Here is a 17309-nt window from a genome sequence, read left to right as displayed (position 1 = left end):
TCATAAGTGTTTGGAGAGGAGTCAAGTCAGAGGGGCTGTTTCTTCAGTGACGACATTTATGTACATACAGGACATTTATTATCGTTAGTGTGTTGAATCTCAGTCAGGGCAGGGCAGGGCACCCAGCACATATCTAAATGACAATCACAGCTCGATTCCTTTCATAAAATGCTGCACTTCTGTCCCGCAGGTATAGAACGCATAATCTCAACAAGTACAATATTTTCAGCAACACCACAAAGGCACTTTATGTTAGACTGGCGGCTGTGAGCTTCCTGGTGTTTGGGGTAAAACAGTGTTAAAGAGATAGGCGCAATGGGACCTGCCACTTATTAAGCAGGCCATGGACAACTGAGGTTACGTATTATCAGAATATTATGTAGTACAAGGCTGGATCAATAGTACACAGTCAATGTTACACAACATGTATTAACTGGATAGGAGACTTCAGGCAGGGGCCTGTAGAAAACACTCCAGCTATGGTTTGGCTCCACCTAGTGGTCAAATATTATACTGCAGCCAGTCAGTCAGTAGGACAGAGTCCAACATTTACCCACACAAGGTGCAAATATGGCTTACGTTTTATTATAAATAGTCAGTGTTATCACACATAGTTAATGACAGTCACAGACACCCCTCCCCAGATAGTTAACATTAAGACAGGCATTTTACCCAGGAAAAGACTGTTGAATAGGCACAGGAATGGTTGACAGGTTTGTTCAACAAACACGCTCACTGCTTCACAGGTCTTACAGGATTGCAAAACAAAGACTCTTTGTGGCACTCGTTCAAGTAGGAAAAGTGTGGCAATTCCGTGGTAGTCTATGATTCTCCCATACACATAAATATATACACACATACATACATACATACATACATAACATAACATACATAGTACACACACTAACTCATGCAGTCACACACTTTAAAATAGATTTATAGTTACAGATTAATGCGGAGTCCAACAAAACGTCTTATAAAGATACAAAATGACCAATCTGGTACCCTTTCCTTACACCGTATGGCATCTAAAGACACAACAGTATTGACAGTAACACTAGGCCAAATGCATTCATTACTGCACCCCCCAAACCTTCAGCACTGCCGAGTCTGAGCACACGAGGGCCACCCCAAGAGTGTTCCCGTCACATCACTGAGCTCCTGTCCCCGTCACGGTCCTGGCGGGGACGGGTGGAGTGTGACGCTGTGTGATTCATGCCCTAAGCCCCGGAGGCCATTAGGAAGATTTGCTCTCTGTTTTAAAGAGGACACGGTTCTCCGTCATCACTCTGCTTTACCGCTTTACTGCTGCTGGTCATGCTGTCATGCTCAAGTAAAACATCAGTAGTTAGTGACCCTGAAGACCAATATCCAGGTAACCTGTAGACCAACGTAAAGGGTTCAAATCAAGACAAAACAAGGGAAGACGAGGGAAGACAAGGGACTTGACATCGGAATTCATCTTTCCTGTTTCATATAACAGTTGCATTACTTTCATCAGAACCTTTTTTTTTTTTTTATCAAAAGCCTGTCCCAGCAAGAGTGCAGTGTACCTGAAGAAATCTCAGATAAAACAAAACGGTCTTGGCATTCCAAAGAGAATGTAAACAAGTTATTGTGTTCTATGTTTGAAACATTGAACGTCTGCACAAATGTCCATCTCCAATAAAAGGTAGGATAATCAGGTAAATATTTAACAATTATTAGGATAAACTTTAAAATACAAAAAAATTGCAGAGAAAGGCAACATCTTGGAAAGCACGACAAATGTACTTCATCAAGTACTACTGAGGAATTTTGATGCCACCTGGAAAGGATATAATTGTACAGCTTCTAACGAGCCAAAAAAAAAGAAAGGCTTTGGAAACAGATCACGCCGAACAACCGATGCTCGTCACAGAAGATTTAATAACGGAAATACCCTACGTCACCCAACCCGCAATAAAGTTCCAATTGAGGTGTGAAATAAATAGAGGACACTAAAACATTGAGGTGAAATAAACAAAATAACATCCATACAGTTCATGAGGCCCGGAGAGAGAGATAGAGGAATCAGGAGACCCAAAGTTAGACAACGAGAAACGAGAGGCATTACAGTAGCTGGACTGAAAAACGCTGAATCAGATGATGATAAATTAAAAGGAAAGGAAAAAGAACAAAAATATTTCTGGAGTAAAATGGCACACATCTTAAGTTTGCACACACACATGCACAGGTGCTGTACAAACACACACGGAGGGGTTGCGTACAGAGACACACACAGACACACGCACAGATGCACGGACACATACGTACAGACACACACACACACACACACACACACACACACACAGACACACACACACAGGTGTTCAGGCACAACGGCTTTAGAGTCCTTTCTCAGCACCAGTACAGCTCAGGAGAAGGGGCTTCCCTTCCCACATGCTGCGTAAGAGAATTCAGTAGGAATATTACTTGCCACAGAACTACACACACACACACACACACACACACCCCCGGCTGGTAAAGAACAACACAAATACTATTTGAAAATGACAACGAAACTCTGGTTCTGCTCAAGATAAAAAAAAAATAACGTCGTGTTAATGGAATATGGAACATTGTTTTAGTCAGACACGTGATCCCTTGATAGACGAATGTAATGCAGAAAACTCTTATCCTGTAGTGCACCAAGTTCTAACAGGCCAGGTATCGCCTCAGACTGGGTTTTCATTCAGTTGTGGAGCATGATGTCAAACTCAAGAAGAGTGACCCCCCCCCCCCAAAGACCCCCCATGTTGGTGTGCATGACATAAATTGTGTCTTTGTTCACATACAGCATCTGGGTGGAAAGTGTGGAGTGGGGAGGACAGGAGTGATTGTGTTCTGGGTGTTGGTAGTTTTGTCTGTTTGTCTAACTCAGGAGAGGGTTGCTGATGGAGTTACAGTGGCTGTGGGGTGGGGAGTCCGGCAACATGAGCGAAATGAAGGATCCCACCGCATCTGGCTCCCCATTGGCCAGTGGGCTATGGTCATCATGATCATTTTGGTCCCCATTGGCCAGTGCCATATGATAATCTTGATCACTTTGGTCCCCATTGGCCAGTGCCATATGAAAATCTTGATCATCTTGATCATCTGAATCCCCATTGGCCAGTGCTCTGTCATAAGCCTGATCATCTGGCTCCCCATTGGTTAGCTTTCTATGGCCGCTTTCAGCATCTGAATCCCCATTGGCTAGCGCTCTGCGGTACCCCGGAACATCTTGTACCCTATTGGCCAGTTGTGTGTTGTTGTCCCCTTTGCCATTTTGCTGTTTGCCTGGCACCTGTGCACGGCCCTTCCCACTGTCCTCTCCTCCCAGTGTCACATCTGCACCTCCGATTTCAACCACGCCCGGCGAGCTCCCCACTCCTGCTCCATCACCCTGCTCCTCCACACTGGGAGACGAGCCTCCAGCCCTGCAGGGGGCGGCGTCCGGATGTGGGAGAGTGTCCATGGGCTCCGAGGGGTCTGGGCTCTTGCTGGCCACACGGCGGTTCTCCCTGAGGAGGGCGCGGACCCGGCGCGGCAGGCTGAGGTCGGACGGCTGGTCCTGGAACAGCGGGAAGCGGAACACGCCGCCGTTTGCCTTCAGAGGAATCCCGTCTGCGTTGAGCCGGGGTTGCTTAGCAACAGGAGCCTGCAGCAGGGTGTCGTCTCCTTCGACGTCATGCTGCTGCTGCGATGTTACTTCGCCATCCCCGGCGGGCCGGAAGGTTCCGCCCCAATTGCTGAGATTGAGGGGCTGAACCTGCTCCTCTTGGGGTCTGCCTGCTGCCACTGCGGGGGGAGGAAGAGGAGAGGAGGAGGTGGGAGAGCCAGAAGGCAGAGTGAAGAGCGAATAGGACGAGGAAGGAGGGGGTAGAGGTGTTCCGGGCGTTGCCCGCGGCAACTCCAGGTCCTGCGCCAGCGCCTCCGACAGCCTCTTGGTGAAGGAGTGCACGTGCTCCGAGCCCAGGCTGCCGCGCATCAGCTGCCGCACCCGCAGGCTGCAGTCCAGCTCCAGCGGAATGATCCGGAGAGGAGGCAGCGGAGACCGTGACCGCACCACTCCCTCACCCCCACCCCCACCCCCACCTCCCGGAGGTCCCTGCTCCTCTGACGGCACACATCCAGAGCATTGGTGCAGGGGAAGGGGGTGCGGGTCCTTAGGCGGCCCAGTCGGGGTGGAGGTGACCGGGCTGCCTGAGACAGAGTGCCTGGCCTGCTGCAGCTGACCCACCGGGGATAGATGGAGGCTGGGTACGGCGGGGATGGAGTTGAGACGAGCGGCCGTTGCCATGGCGCCCAAGCCCAGACGGGTCCTGAACAGGTCCAGCGGGCACAGGCCTTTAGTGGGGCTGAACACCGCAGGAGAAGCGCTGATGCCAAAGCCACCGGCGCCAACGACGACGGCCGCCGCCGCAGTGGGGGATACCTGGAAGAGACCACTGGACTTGGGCACGGGGGACACTTGTTCATTGGGTGATACTTGGGAGAGACCACTGGACCTGGGTGTGGGGGGGGCCAGATCCTGAGGTTCCGGCTTCACCTCCTCTGGTTTGAGGGGGTAGGCAGGAGCAGGGATGGTCGTGGATGAGGAGGAGATGGGGGTGTGGACCTGAGCTTGGCGGGGGGTGCTGTTGTTCTGCTCGTGGAGAACAGGGGGAGGAAGGAGGGCAAGAGGACCCTGCGGAGGAGGCAGCACCCCCTGGCTGAGCGGTGGTTTGGGCTGGAGGGGGGGCCGGCCCTGGTTTGCCCTGGCTGCCATGATTTTCCTCCGGCCTGGGGGTCGCCCTCTCCCCCTACGCACCACCACACCATCCACAGACACGGCCTGCTGAGACAGCGAGAGAAGAACCAGCAAATCCACCTTATCAAACCCATAATAACAATGCAGCATAGCGCAGGAAACTGAAAATAGGACCATACAGTCATTGTAATGTGCAGCAAAATATTAAAACAAATTAAAAAAAGTTAAAGTATGTCATAGACAGCTATGTCCAGCAAAATCAGAAGTGGTTAAACATTGTATTTGCCATAGAAATGATTATTTTTGCTGGTACAATATTCTAAATTCAACAAGTACAACTGTTTTCCTAACTACAGAACAGGTTAAACATGCTCATGATATCTCAACATTCCCCCCTAGTGGTGTGGAGGGAGACTGCATTCAGACCACAGCAGACTTGAGCCCTCATTCATCCCTCTTATTTATCCTATTTATCAATACATCATGTATTTGAACAGACAGATGCAGACAGTAGTAGAGTGCAAAGAGTGGACTGAAAGAGTGAAAGAGTGAAAGAGTGAAAGAGTGAAAGAGTGAAAGCAAGGGACTGAAACTCACTGGAGAGGCGAGTCGGTTTCTCTTCTCCCTCTGCAGGTGGAGGGGAGGCCTTCCCCTCATGGGCTTCATGGGGACCACGGGCTCCAGGGCCTTCGTGGGTTTGAAGCCGGTGTTCATGAACTGCTCATAGGGCAGCATCAACCTGGGCAGAGGGGCAGATACAGGAGCATTCAGTCGGTGGGTGATGAGCTTTTACCTCACACTTCAGCTACACTTGCACTGCAGTCATCCATTAAGCATGGCCCTGGTCCTAATTCACTCACGGTAGAACACTGCTACACTTTCTTCCAGCTGTTTTTGATAAGACTGTCTCCACCTGCCTGTCTATACAGAGTAGGGGCACCAGTATGACATGAGTTTCTTAGTCACATTGACAAACAGCAGTTGTGACCGTCTTGCGCAATGTGTGCTGACTTCACATTCCTGCGTGACACGCAACAGCACAGAGATAAAGCGCCTCTTTCTCAGCTGGAAAAAAAATAGCTTCTCTTAAAGAGTTCCAAATATGAAGCGTATCATATCGTTGTGCTCCCTGTGAAAAGGGATTTTGATTTCTAAATGACGACGTGAATGCCCCCTTCTACTGAGTGAGTTTTGTCTCATACGGCTAATCGCATTACACAGCCGGGGTTACCATGGCGACACATGACTGAAATTCCTGTTTGGTGCATGCCTACAGCCTCTCAGGCTTGCTGTAGGTAGGCAGCATGTTATTTACATGACAAATGGAGGTGGGAGACCCATCCAGCCACCTGGCAGCCAATGAGGACACCCGTGTGGTAGACACACACACACACACACACACACACACACACACACACACACACACTAGTCCCTCTGTGCGGTTTCACCATCTCAGTGAGGGAAGAATGCACTTTAAGGAACTCTAGTTAAAATGATCGCAGGCTTGACTGCATTACACCATGGAGGCCTCAAAATTGGTGTATTGCCAATGGCCTGGCCTGGCCTGGGAGTGCATTTGATTTTACTTTTTACACAATTTGTTTTTCCTCTGAACGCTGTGAAAGCGTGATTGCAGCTACTGCTATCTTTCCACCTTGATTTTTTTTTTCTATGTCTTTTCTTTCTCAATGGTGCGGTCCTTGATCCTGGCCAATGATGGTTGACATCTGAGCTCAACAGCCAATCAAATACCACCTTTCAGGGCTCATGAAGCAGCATTGTTGATTGGCTGGAATAGTATTGTCTGTTTCCTGTTTACAGAGCGGGGATTGTTCACACACAGCAGGAACAGAGTTATTTGGAGCTAGTGGGACCAAGAGGAAAAATGACCTGCATTTGACAAAAGGTGTGTGTTATAATTAAAGTGTGTTATTTAATTAAAGTGAGTTATTTAATTAAAGTGAGTTATTTACATAAAGGTTGCACCTTTCATTACCTCCACCAGTGGAATTGAAAACATTGAGGAAAATAGATATTAGTATAGTTCTATATAAGTTCTATTTATCCTCGCTCACTTCTCGAAGTGCCTTGTGGGGACATTAGTATAGTTCTATCCTCACTCTCTTCTCGTAGTGCCTTGTGGGGACATTAGTATAGTTCTATCCTCACTCACTTCTCGTGGTGACATTAGTATAGTTCTATCCTCAATCTCGTTGTGCCTTGTGGGGACATTAGTATAGTTCTCTCCTCACTCTCTTCTCGTAGTCATGGTAACATTAGTATAGTTCTATCCTCACTCGCTTCTCGTAGTCATGGTAACATTAGTATAGTTCTATCCTGACTCACTTCTCGTAGTCGTGGTGACATAAGTATAGTTCTATCCTCACTCACTTCTCGTAGTCATGGTAACATTAGTATAGTTCTATCCTCACTCACTTCTCGTAGTCATGGTAACATTAGTATACTTCTATCCTCACTCACTTCTCGTAGTCAGGGTAACATTAGTATAGTTCTATCCTGACTCACTTCTCGTAGTCATGGTAACATTAGTATAGTTCTATCCTGACTCACTTCTCGTAGTCAGGGTAACATTAGTATAGTTCTATCCTCACTCACTTCTCGTAGTCATGGTAACATTAGTATAGTTCTATCCTGACTCACTTCTCGTAGTCATGGTAACATTAGTATAGTTCTATCCTGACTCACTTCTCGTAGTGCCTCCTGGTGCAGGTGGCGGCGCTGGTGCTGCCTGGACTTCCTCCCAGCTCGTTGTACACCGTCTTCCAATGCCGCCTGTTTGTGACCTGCGCACACACAGACACACACACACACACACACACACACTCAGTCAACACACTCACTGTGACACTCTCTGACTCCATGAGACGCACAGGCACAGCTGGTCTCACAGAGCCAGATGAGCAGGTGGCCAATTCTGTAGCTATATTAGCGGTGTGTGCGGTGTCAGTTTGCGGTGTGTGTGTGTGTGTTTGTGTGTGACTCTTTTTGCTGACTCACATTTTCGTAGCCTCCCAGCCTCTTGACCACGGAATACATAGTGAAGAGGTCAACTGTAGAGTAGAAGACAGAGCAACCCATGTTTTAAATAAATCAAAGACAATATGTTTTTAAAGCATTTGTTGTGTTGTATGTCTATGGCAATGCTTTGTTACAAAGTTATGCCAGGAAGGTTTAAGAACACTTAAAGCAGCACTACAGAGTTCTGTTCCAAAACTATTGAGATAATTACCTAAAAGGCATGCAAAAACCTTGCAATCACCACCAACAGCCCAGTTGACACTGATATAAGCTATCCAACACACTAACTGGTGTCTTTTGGCAGTATAGCTGGCAATGTCATGCTGTGAAAGTGTTTCTTACATTTTGGCAGGGTATTCCAGGCCAGTATACAGAACTACATAGGGCATATTCTGGATGGCTAGTGGGAAAGACAGGTTTTTATCTGTCCTTCACATGACCATATGCTATCAAAATGAATTTCAAGATGGTACCAAAACTACTTGCCATAATAAACCATACCTCGAAAAGTGTCAAACGGTTGCATAGTGTTACTTTAAACAAACATAACTTAAACACCAGTACGTGAAATACATACATTAACTGGAATAAGAACCGTAGGAGGGATGTCAACAGGAGACGCAGCACTCATTACACTTATTAACTCTTGAACTTTGAGTCAAAATCACAAACACCCTGAACTGTCCCTATACAACAGCGACAGGAAAACATCGACGCCTATTTAATTTTGGTGGAAGAGTAACTCCCCTATGCTGCAGAAAGACAAGGGAACACAGGGGACTCTACAAGGTGTTGGTGGAAACAATTAGCATGTGTACTTCGTGTGACATTTCTAAACCAACCGCAGGGGGAGGCGCTCAACATAACTATGCTGAACCAAAGACAACATGTGTGCCTTCATTCCACAGTTTAGCTTTTGTTTAACAGAAGATCTAACAATCCTGTTACAGATTTGAAATAACTTGTGCCCCACCCTTGTGCACTATGGCCATGATGTGCCGTAGTCACATGCTGCTCCCGTCAGTCTCGTACTCGACGCCCTGAAAGTGCAGTTTCTCCAGGCCCTCCACAGACGAATGACAAACCCTCACTCTCTCTCCCCTCTTATAACCTTTGACCTTGACGCTACGTGATCACTGGGCCCCCAGTCCCCTGACAGCGCAACCATGAGCTTCCTGAAGCCTACCCTTTAAGACTGGCCTAAAAACCTTTTTATTATGTATTTTATTCTAGGTTGTTTTTAACTATGCTCTTACTATGTACTGTGGCACTCTGAGATTCAGGTGAATGTAGAGTGCAGAATAAATTAAATTAATTATTATTAATTATTACACCCCCTCCCCCTTCAAGTACACATGGCAAGGCACTCACTCTTCTTGAAGCCCAGGTTGGGCACCTTGCTGATGGGGGAGCCGCGTCGCTCCATGAAGCTGAAGAGCTGATCCAGGAACAGCTTCTCCTCGGGGTGGTGCAGCCAGCCGCCAGCCCACTGCTGCTCCGCACTGCCCAGAACGTTCTCCTGCACAGAGTAGACAAGGGGGGGATTGTTATACATTTACTGTATACACACACTCACACACACACACTATGCATGTTACTCTGAAGTCTGGTGAATAAGTGTGTGTGTGTGTGTGTGTGTGTGTATGTGTGACTTCAGAGTAACATGAGCATAGTGAGCTAGCTACAAGGGCTACATTCATATCCCTAACATATTAATGTATGAATTCATCTGCCATGTTTCTGACTCTGCCTCCCCTCCCCCTCCATGTTTCTTTCTGTTGCCTTGCTGTATGTTCCAGGGGAGGGGGGGGGGAGGGGGGTCAGGCTCTGGAATGCACCTTGAGACAATGTTATTGTTTTGGCGCTATTTCAATGAAATTGCATTGAATTGTCTAACATACACCACAATGTCTGCTGCTCAGAACATTATCCTATGCAGAGGAGACAGGAGGCAAATGCTGACTACATCCCCACACTACACAACCCTCCCCTTCCCCCCTTCCCCCCTTCCCCCCTTCCCCCCTTCCTTTCTCCGCCCGGCCGACCTCAAGCAGATGGGTCCCCCCTTATGTGCCGTGGTTCTGCTTAAGGTTTCTTCCTGCCTAACAGGGAGTTTTTTTCTTGCCCCTGTTGCCATTGTGTTTGCACTAAGGGGGTTCAGGCTCGGGGCTCTGTAAAGCGCCTCGAGGCAGTTGTATTGTGATGGCGCTATATAAATCAAATTGAAGTGAATTGAACTAACATGTACTGCACTATGCACTGCCAAGCACATACTCCTGTGGTTAGTCCAGAGACAAATAATGGGAGACATGGACACACACAGCTTGCGTGGACTATATACTGTTGTCATGCTAAAGGATCCGTATACGTTCTTAAAATATGCGTAGATGTTTCTGGAAGTCTAGAAGTCTTAAGAGTTTTGCTGTGCTAAAGCAATTTGGTGCATGCGACAATAAACACTTTGACTTTAGCTGAAAAATTAATTTTGTGATGAACTGACATCTTATATAAAAAATGACACATATTATTATTATTATTATTATTATTATTATTGTTATAAGTTGTTCTACTAGGAAGAAATGTGATGTTGATTGAGGGGACTGCCATCAACAGTATGCTTCTTACACTCATCCGTTCTATCCATGACTCTGACTGCTGGGTGTTCGGCTGCTCCGGAACTTTGCCAAATCTGCCTTTGCGCTTGCGAGGCCTTCCTTTCAAACAGATGGAAGGGTGTTCTGAGGTACAAAGATAGAGAGAGAGACAGAGAGACAGACAGAGAGCGACAGACAGACAGAGAGAGAGAGAGCGATTAAGCAACACAAAAATGCCTTGAATGTCAAAAATGTTTTGTAAAAGAAATCAACAACAACTTTTTCATCTTCTGCAGACCCTGCAGTTTTTTTGTATAGCTATGGGTAAGCTATCTACTAACAGTGTTTCATCTGGTGATCAGGCCCTGATCTGGCCCTGCTGTGGCGCCGTCCTGACTCACCGAGCTGTGTGAGGATGCTGGCGTTGGAGTCGAGCGTGGGGTGGGTGAAGGTGTCCCTGCAGTAGAGCACGCGCGTGTTGTGCTGCACCATGCGGATCTCCTCCAGCGTCTTCAGGTGGGGGTCCTGCAGCCGCGGCCAGCCGCCCAACTCCTGAACGCGCTTCTCTAGGGAGCGGTAGCGACAGTACTGGGGGTAGCTCAGCACCCGCACACTCACAGCCTCATCCTCACCTGGACGCAGAACAGAAGGGGAGACGGGTGGAGGGGGAGAGAACGAGGGAGAGAGCACGGGAGAGAGAACGGATGAGAGGGGGATAGAGAGAACGAGGGAGAGAGAGCATGAGTAAGAATAGTACCCTGGTATTTTTTATCCCTAGCAGGTCCACCTTATTTCAAATTTCTGAGGATAAACTCAAACAGAACACCATGACAGAACTGGTTCCACCGCAACCTATCATGAGAACACCCAAGTGATGGTCATCACCAGATGACAGAATAACTTGTTGCGCAAGAACAAAACTAGCTCACTGGTTCAATACATGTTTGTTTGCTTATATTTGAGGTTAACAAAACAAACAAATTGCCATGAATAAGTGCACCAACAACAATCTGTTAACATTGGTGTTCACTCTCTAAGGTAATTATGGCTAAACATCGCACGGACCACACTGAAGTCAAGCTTTTAAACAGGAAACTCCAAAGTGACATTTTTAAAGGGCCAAAAGCCATTCTGGAGTACTGACAGACCAACCTGATTTATCCACATCCACACTGGTCAGTTAGATTTATTTCAAGTAAAGAAACCTACTATGACACACACACACACACACACACACACACACACACACACACACACACACACACACGGCAGAGACAAAGGAGGCACACAGATGCATGTACCTTGTGTGTTCTTTTTTGGTTGTTCCAATTCTGTAGAAGAGGAAGTGTTTTTACACATACAGTCTCCGTTCACAGCGCCTCTTATCCACACGGGGGGTTCCGTGCAGGCCCACTTGGCCAGGTCTTCCACCCGAACCACGATCCGCTGGGACACCGCCAGCACTTCGTCCTGACAAAAAAGCAACACACGGATTGGATCATCGGTGGTTGCCTAGACTGTGTAAACGCTTCAAATGTTTTTTAATAAACTGAGCCAAGCGAGCGGGAGCCACCAGCTCTAAACACACACAACGCATAAAGAACTGTGTAAATATGATGATGATGATTCTTCTTCAACCAACGACAGTGTATTTGGCTATGATGTGAAAATATATCACACCAGGTTATGGGTGTGGAGACAGTTCTTGTACATCTTGCAACACAAACACATGTGGGAGCGTGCTTTAAATTAAACATCTCCTCTCTATCCAGGGTTAAATGATATCATACACACACAGACTAGCCAGTCAAAATGTAAATATTACTAAATGAAATAATATAAATGGGACATTTCGTACATTCCTCGTCACCTCTCCATGTCGTCCTTGAAATCTACCCAATTCTAATTTTATTCCAACGTCAGTTTGAGCATGTGCAAACAAGTCATGAAACGTAACACATAAACCCTCTTTATCAGATATATGCTGTGCGAGGTTGTTGAGCAACACTAGCTCAAGTTTCCCCTTCAGAAGGAAGTGTCTTATCGCCCGCACGAGTCGCAGTAGCATTAGTTCCAGACTAGCGTGAGTTAGACTAGCATGGCAGTTGTGACTAGCAACAATAAGACACCCCTGCCTAGGGCAGGACAGACACATTCTTGCTCAAGGGCCCATAGCAGGACAGCGTATCTGACATTTACAAAGCTTTCCCTAAAAGTTTACTTGTCACAGTGTGCGCATGTGTGTGTGTGTGGGCGCGCATGTGCATACATGTGTGAGCGTGTGCATGCGTGTGTGCGAGAGTGTGCATGTGTGTGAGCGTGTGCATAGATGTGTGTGTTTGAGCGTGTATTTTTCTTCTACAGTCACATTTGAAGCATATTGAACATAACACTGCGAACACTGAATGGTATTAATGTCATCTCACACTAAAGGGAAGAACTATTGACAATCGTATGGCCACAAGGGATTCATGGCCCTTGGACATCCGTACACCACTTCAACCTGCCATCCACGTACTTGGAAGACCACTCTGGAAACTGTTCTTCATTCACACGGTAGACACTGCCCACCCAGAACACTAACATACATGGCAGAAGGAATCTCCATATGGGTGGTGTTTGTTTACATGGTTATTCTGGTGTGTGAGCATAGAAATGCTCCTATGGGGGACTGATGGAACTGCATATTGATGTTTTCCTACTCTGATTGGTTGTTGCATGGTGGTTCTTGTGTGAGCATAGCAATACTCTTATGGGGGACTGATAGGACCGCATATAACTATTCAACTGTTATTCTACCTGACTGAATGGTATACATGCCAACATAATATGCAATCAGGTAGGCCATTCTCTGAGCAAAATGCGAGTGGGTCTCTAAGCAGAAATAAACTCCAGAAATCCTGACTGTGTCTTCCGGTCCGTTCTTTAGTTTTGCCGTGCTCATTAGATTCTATCAATACTGATTTTCACATATGCCATTCAAAGGAATCGAGCAAGAATAAAACGTACACAAAATCCTGAAATAAAGCAGTGTCCACACATCTTATTGTGATATTATAGCCAGTGACTCCTCGCTGAAATCCTACATCAACAGCCATTCATTCAAACCTGAATTTCTGACATGTCACAGCAATACATCATGTGACAGGCATGAGTTCACAAAAACTACAGATGACATTTCCAAATGGAGTGTGATATAGGACACGCCCGTGTCGTTGTGGGGACAATGTCACTCTGTCTTCCGCAAGCGCACCGTGTGCTAGCACCGGCTGCTTAGCACCAGGGCAGGTATATCAGTACTACTGAGATTGAGCAACAGGCATTTTGTCCCTGTAAGGTTACTGGGGCCAGGCTTCCATTTAAATCACAATGGGAAGTAATTAGAGATGGCCGTGGAATTTGGACCGCGTGGCCCAAGGACTTGAAAAACCTCAGGAGTCATATATATATATTTGTTAAAAATTTGACGCAGACAAAATGAAATGCACCTCAGAGTGGGTGGAATGCAATGCTGATGGGGGCGCACACACACACACACCTGAAAAAATGCGTGTTTTAATTCCCACCACCCAAATAGCCTAAATAAATCCACTATCTCCACTGTTTTCTGTCTAACTCATTTTCATAATTTCCTCACAGGATAACCAACCAAAGTCAAAAGCATGCATTAGTCATTAACACTGTCTGCCACCAACCCTCTCCCCCTAACACCCCCCCCCACACACACACACACACATACTGTGCTCTCTCAACCGCCCCATTCCCCCACCCCCATACCTCGCCATGGTCCCTAGTTCTGCCCTTGGGGGTGTCCTCAGGTAGGAAGTAGAGTCTGGAGCTGGCCAACAGGTGGCGCTGTGCTTGGTCCTCCCACAGCAGTGTGACCTCAGCGATGCACACAGGTTCCTGGGGGCCGCAGCGCACAAAGTAGAAGCCCCCCAGCTTCCAGTCCCGCCCAGGGGGGGCCATGTCAGAACGGGAGCTCACAGACTTGTAGAAGGCAATGGACCCTCGCAAGCAGCTGGGAGCTCCTAACCACTAGGGGGCAGAAGAGAGACAAGAGGCCACGAGATCAGACATGACAAGGGGAAACAACAACAGGAGAGATCTAATATAAGAAAGAGACATTTTTTTTTAAGAAAATATCAGATAATAGAAGAAAAGAAAAAAATTATGAAAATCAAACAGAATGGAAGGAAAGGAGAGTCCTTAACTACACAACAGGACACAAATACATATCTAAGTATAACAGGCTGTGGCTTTAAATAGTCATGACAAACTGCTAGCCCTGCTAAAGAAGATACTGTTTAATGTGTGTGTGTGTGTGTGTGTGTGTGTGTGTGTGTGTGTGTGTGTGTGTGTGTGCACAGGTGTGCTTGTGTGTGAGGAAGGCCTTATGTGTGTCTGCATGTTTTGCATTTTTGTTTTGCACACTCTACTTATGTGACCAGTCAAATTACAATTAAGCACTGGTGCTAGGAAATGAGACATATATGACCATAATAGGGCATGGAGGAATGGGGAAATGTACAGTGTCTTGACAAACTATGGCAGGAAAGTAGTCATGAGAGACTGATTTCAAAATCAAACCATCTGAAATAACCTTCAACCTTGATATTCAAAATGTCCCCAGCCTTGATATTCAAAATATAGCTTTGCATGTCAGGCCAAGGCCTTAGACAATATACTGAGCAATACTGTCTTCCATTAGCCTTTGTTTTCCTGTCTCAGACTAACAATAGCTGGAAGTGCTTTTATTTTAGTTTTGGAGACTAGCTTGTGTCTTTATGAGTTGTAGATATGGTAAAAATATAACACCGTTTAATTTAATCTGCCTGGATAGGTTGACACAAGACACAAAAGCGCATTCATTTCACATGAGCATGTCCAAACATAGCCTGTCCACACACTAATACACACAAGGACACATGATGTAAATTATCCATTTCACCAATGGGTGCTATACACTTCTCAAATCAGCTCAATGTTTCTGGCAAAGCCACATAAATTCACAGTGGCGACGGTCTTAGCAGATCTATTACAAAAACAGCCCAGGAATGACGCACACACATCTCTTAAAAAAATCCTGTTTAAAGACTTATCAAAGAAAGATTTGCTTCGAGTCGTCCTGTAACAATCTGAAAAACACAGCGTTCACCTTGGAGTAGGACAAGTATGAAAACACATTCCAATGCATTAATCTACTTAGTAACATATAGGGGTTGTGTTTGTTGGGAGGAAAATAGTTAAAGGTTAATATGTATTATTGGTATTTGAGAATTGATTTGTATGTGTAGAGTGGAATAGTGTGTATGGGTGGGGTCCACACTGAAAGTTGGCAAATCTATTTCTTAACATGGCAAAGATTCCACACAATTATTATCTGATGTTCTGTGGTTACACACCACACTGTAATGCTAGATGGTCAGAGTGCAGTAGGCTACAGTCTACTTGATATTTCCAAACTGAGGCCCAAAACATGGCCGCAATGACTGATGTTCTCCTAGCTTCCCATGTGGAAAAGTTGAAATAATCTTTACATCCCCCACTTGCAAAATCCCTCCACCCCCCACCCGTAGCTTTGGGCAAAGCAAATCCACACGTCGATTGGCCGACTAGTGGTGAAACGTAGACCGGCTCAGTCTACAGTCAGCAAAGCCACAAAATAAGTTAAGAATACATTTTTCGATGTAATTTAGCCCATTCTAAAATAGAAACGTTTACATGTTGAAAGAGTTGAACTGGCTTTCGTAGCGTTGCCTACCGGGTGGTCACCATGGCTAAAGCAATGTTTAATTCCGCAGTTTTGACCTTGGTGCTGACTATACCAGGAAAAATGTTTGCGATATTTCACTCAATCGGCAAGAAAAGTTAATCATGACCGTGGGGTTGGCTCAAATGTAAAATCGTTGTATGGACCAATGTTTAAACTAAGATATTAAATAATTTCCGAGTACTGAACTGGCCATATTGAACATGGCTCCATGCATGCGATTTAAGCATAAAAGCGAGTTCAAGCGAATAATTATACAAGCTTACAAAATAACAAAAATGACATTCGAATCCAGTCGCAGATACGTAACATTGTAGCATTTCGTAGCGTTCCAGTGGACAACAACGTCAATTTTTGATGATCAATATCAGTCTCGATAAAATACCCTACAAAGATATAGGAATTCAGCCATTACGAGATTCAACTCTTCATTAGCAGTGATATATCAAACGCTCCACCTCATAGTTGCCTTTACGACATCAGGATATTTATTATAGTGCCACCAACCACAAGGTTTACGATTTCATTGCTCTCAGTTTAAGGAAGGTAAAACTTACCACTGTGCTGTTGTGATGATATCACCAAGTTGACGCATTTTGTTTTAACGTTTGAAAACATGAGGAAGATACTATTTTTGAAAAGCAAGTGAGGGATATAAGTGGGGGTTGGGGTTGAGTGAACCTAACTTGGCGTAAGGTATTCGACACGACACACAAAGAAATTAATTATTAACAGATATCGAAATATTGAAAATGAATTTCAATGACATAACAATAAATAACTGGTATTGCGGTAACGTATTACATTTCTGGCTTGATTAAAATACAAAACCAGTGTACTACTTCACAAATGAATGTAGCAACTTCGCCAACTGAAACTTGGCTTAGCCTAATATATCAGAAAGTCTTGTTAGCTTGACAACTTTCAATACAGTGTCTTCAGTTTAAATTGTGTCGAAATCACAGGAAAACTACACTTAAATTTAAATGTTAAATAGTGTGCTCGTACACCCGCCATCGATTATGTTTATCATTCTGACACAAAACAAAATTACACAAATATTTCATAGAAAAATAAAGTTTGTATTGGAGTTACCTGTAACCCATTCTGCTCCATTGCTGCCTTATGCATTCCCCTATTCCCCGTTGGT

At 45.6% G+C, this 17309-nt stretch overlaps 1 protein-coding gene across 1 annotated transcript; it reads right to left on the bottom strand.

The window, feature by feature from the left end:
• Nucleotides 1-2893: 2893 nt before the first annotated feature.
• Nucleotides 2894-17281, bottom strand: LOC308371495 (uncharacterized protein; the record flags this gene model as incomplete). The annotated part of the gene is made up of 10 exons (XM_080846422.1): nt 17255-17281; nt 14164-14424; nt 11688-11856; nt 10788-11018; nt 10418-10530; nt 9164-9311; nt 7772-7824; nt 7460-7557; nt 5351-5492; nt 2894-4840 (listed from the first exon to the last, which is right to left on the bottom strand). The coding sequence occupies exons 1-10, from the start codon at nt 17273-17275 to the stop codon at nt 2894-2896; spliced, it is 3183 nt and encodes a 1060-aa protein (XP_080702548.1). The 5' UTR covers nt 17276-17281.
• Nucleotides 17282-17309: the final 28 nt, after the last annotated feature.

The sequence above is a fragment of the Sprattus sprattus genome, assembly GCF_963457725.1.
Source record: "Sprattus sprattus genome assembly, chromosome: 1".
In the NCBI taxonomy this organism is placed as follows: domain Eukaryota; kingdom Metazoa; phylum Chordata; class Actinopteri; order Clupeiformes; family Clupeidae; genus Sprattus; species Sprattus sprattus.
The sequence above is the reverse complement of the archived record's forward strand: the minus strand, read 5'-3'. Positions and strand labels throughout refer to the sequence as shown.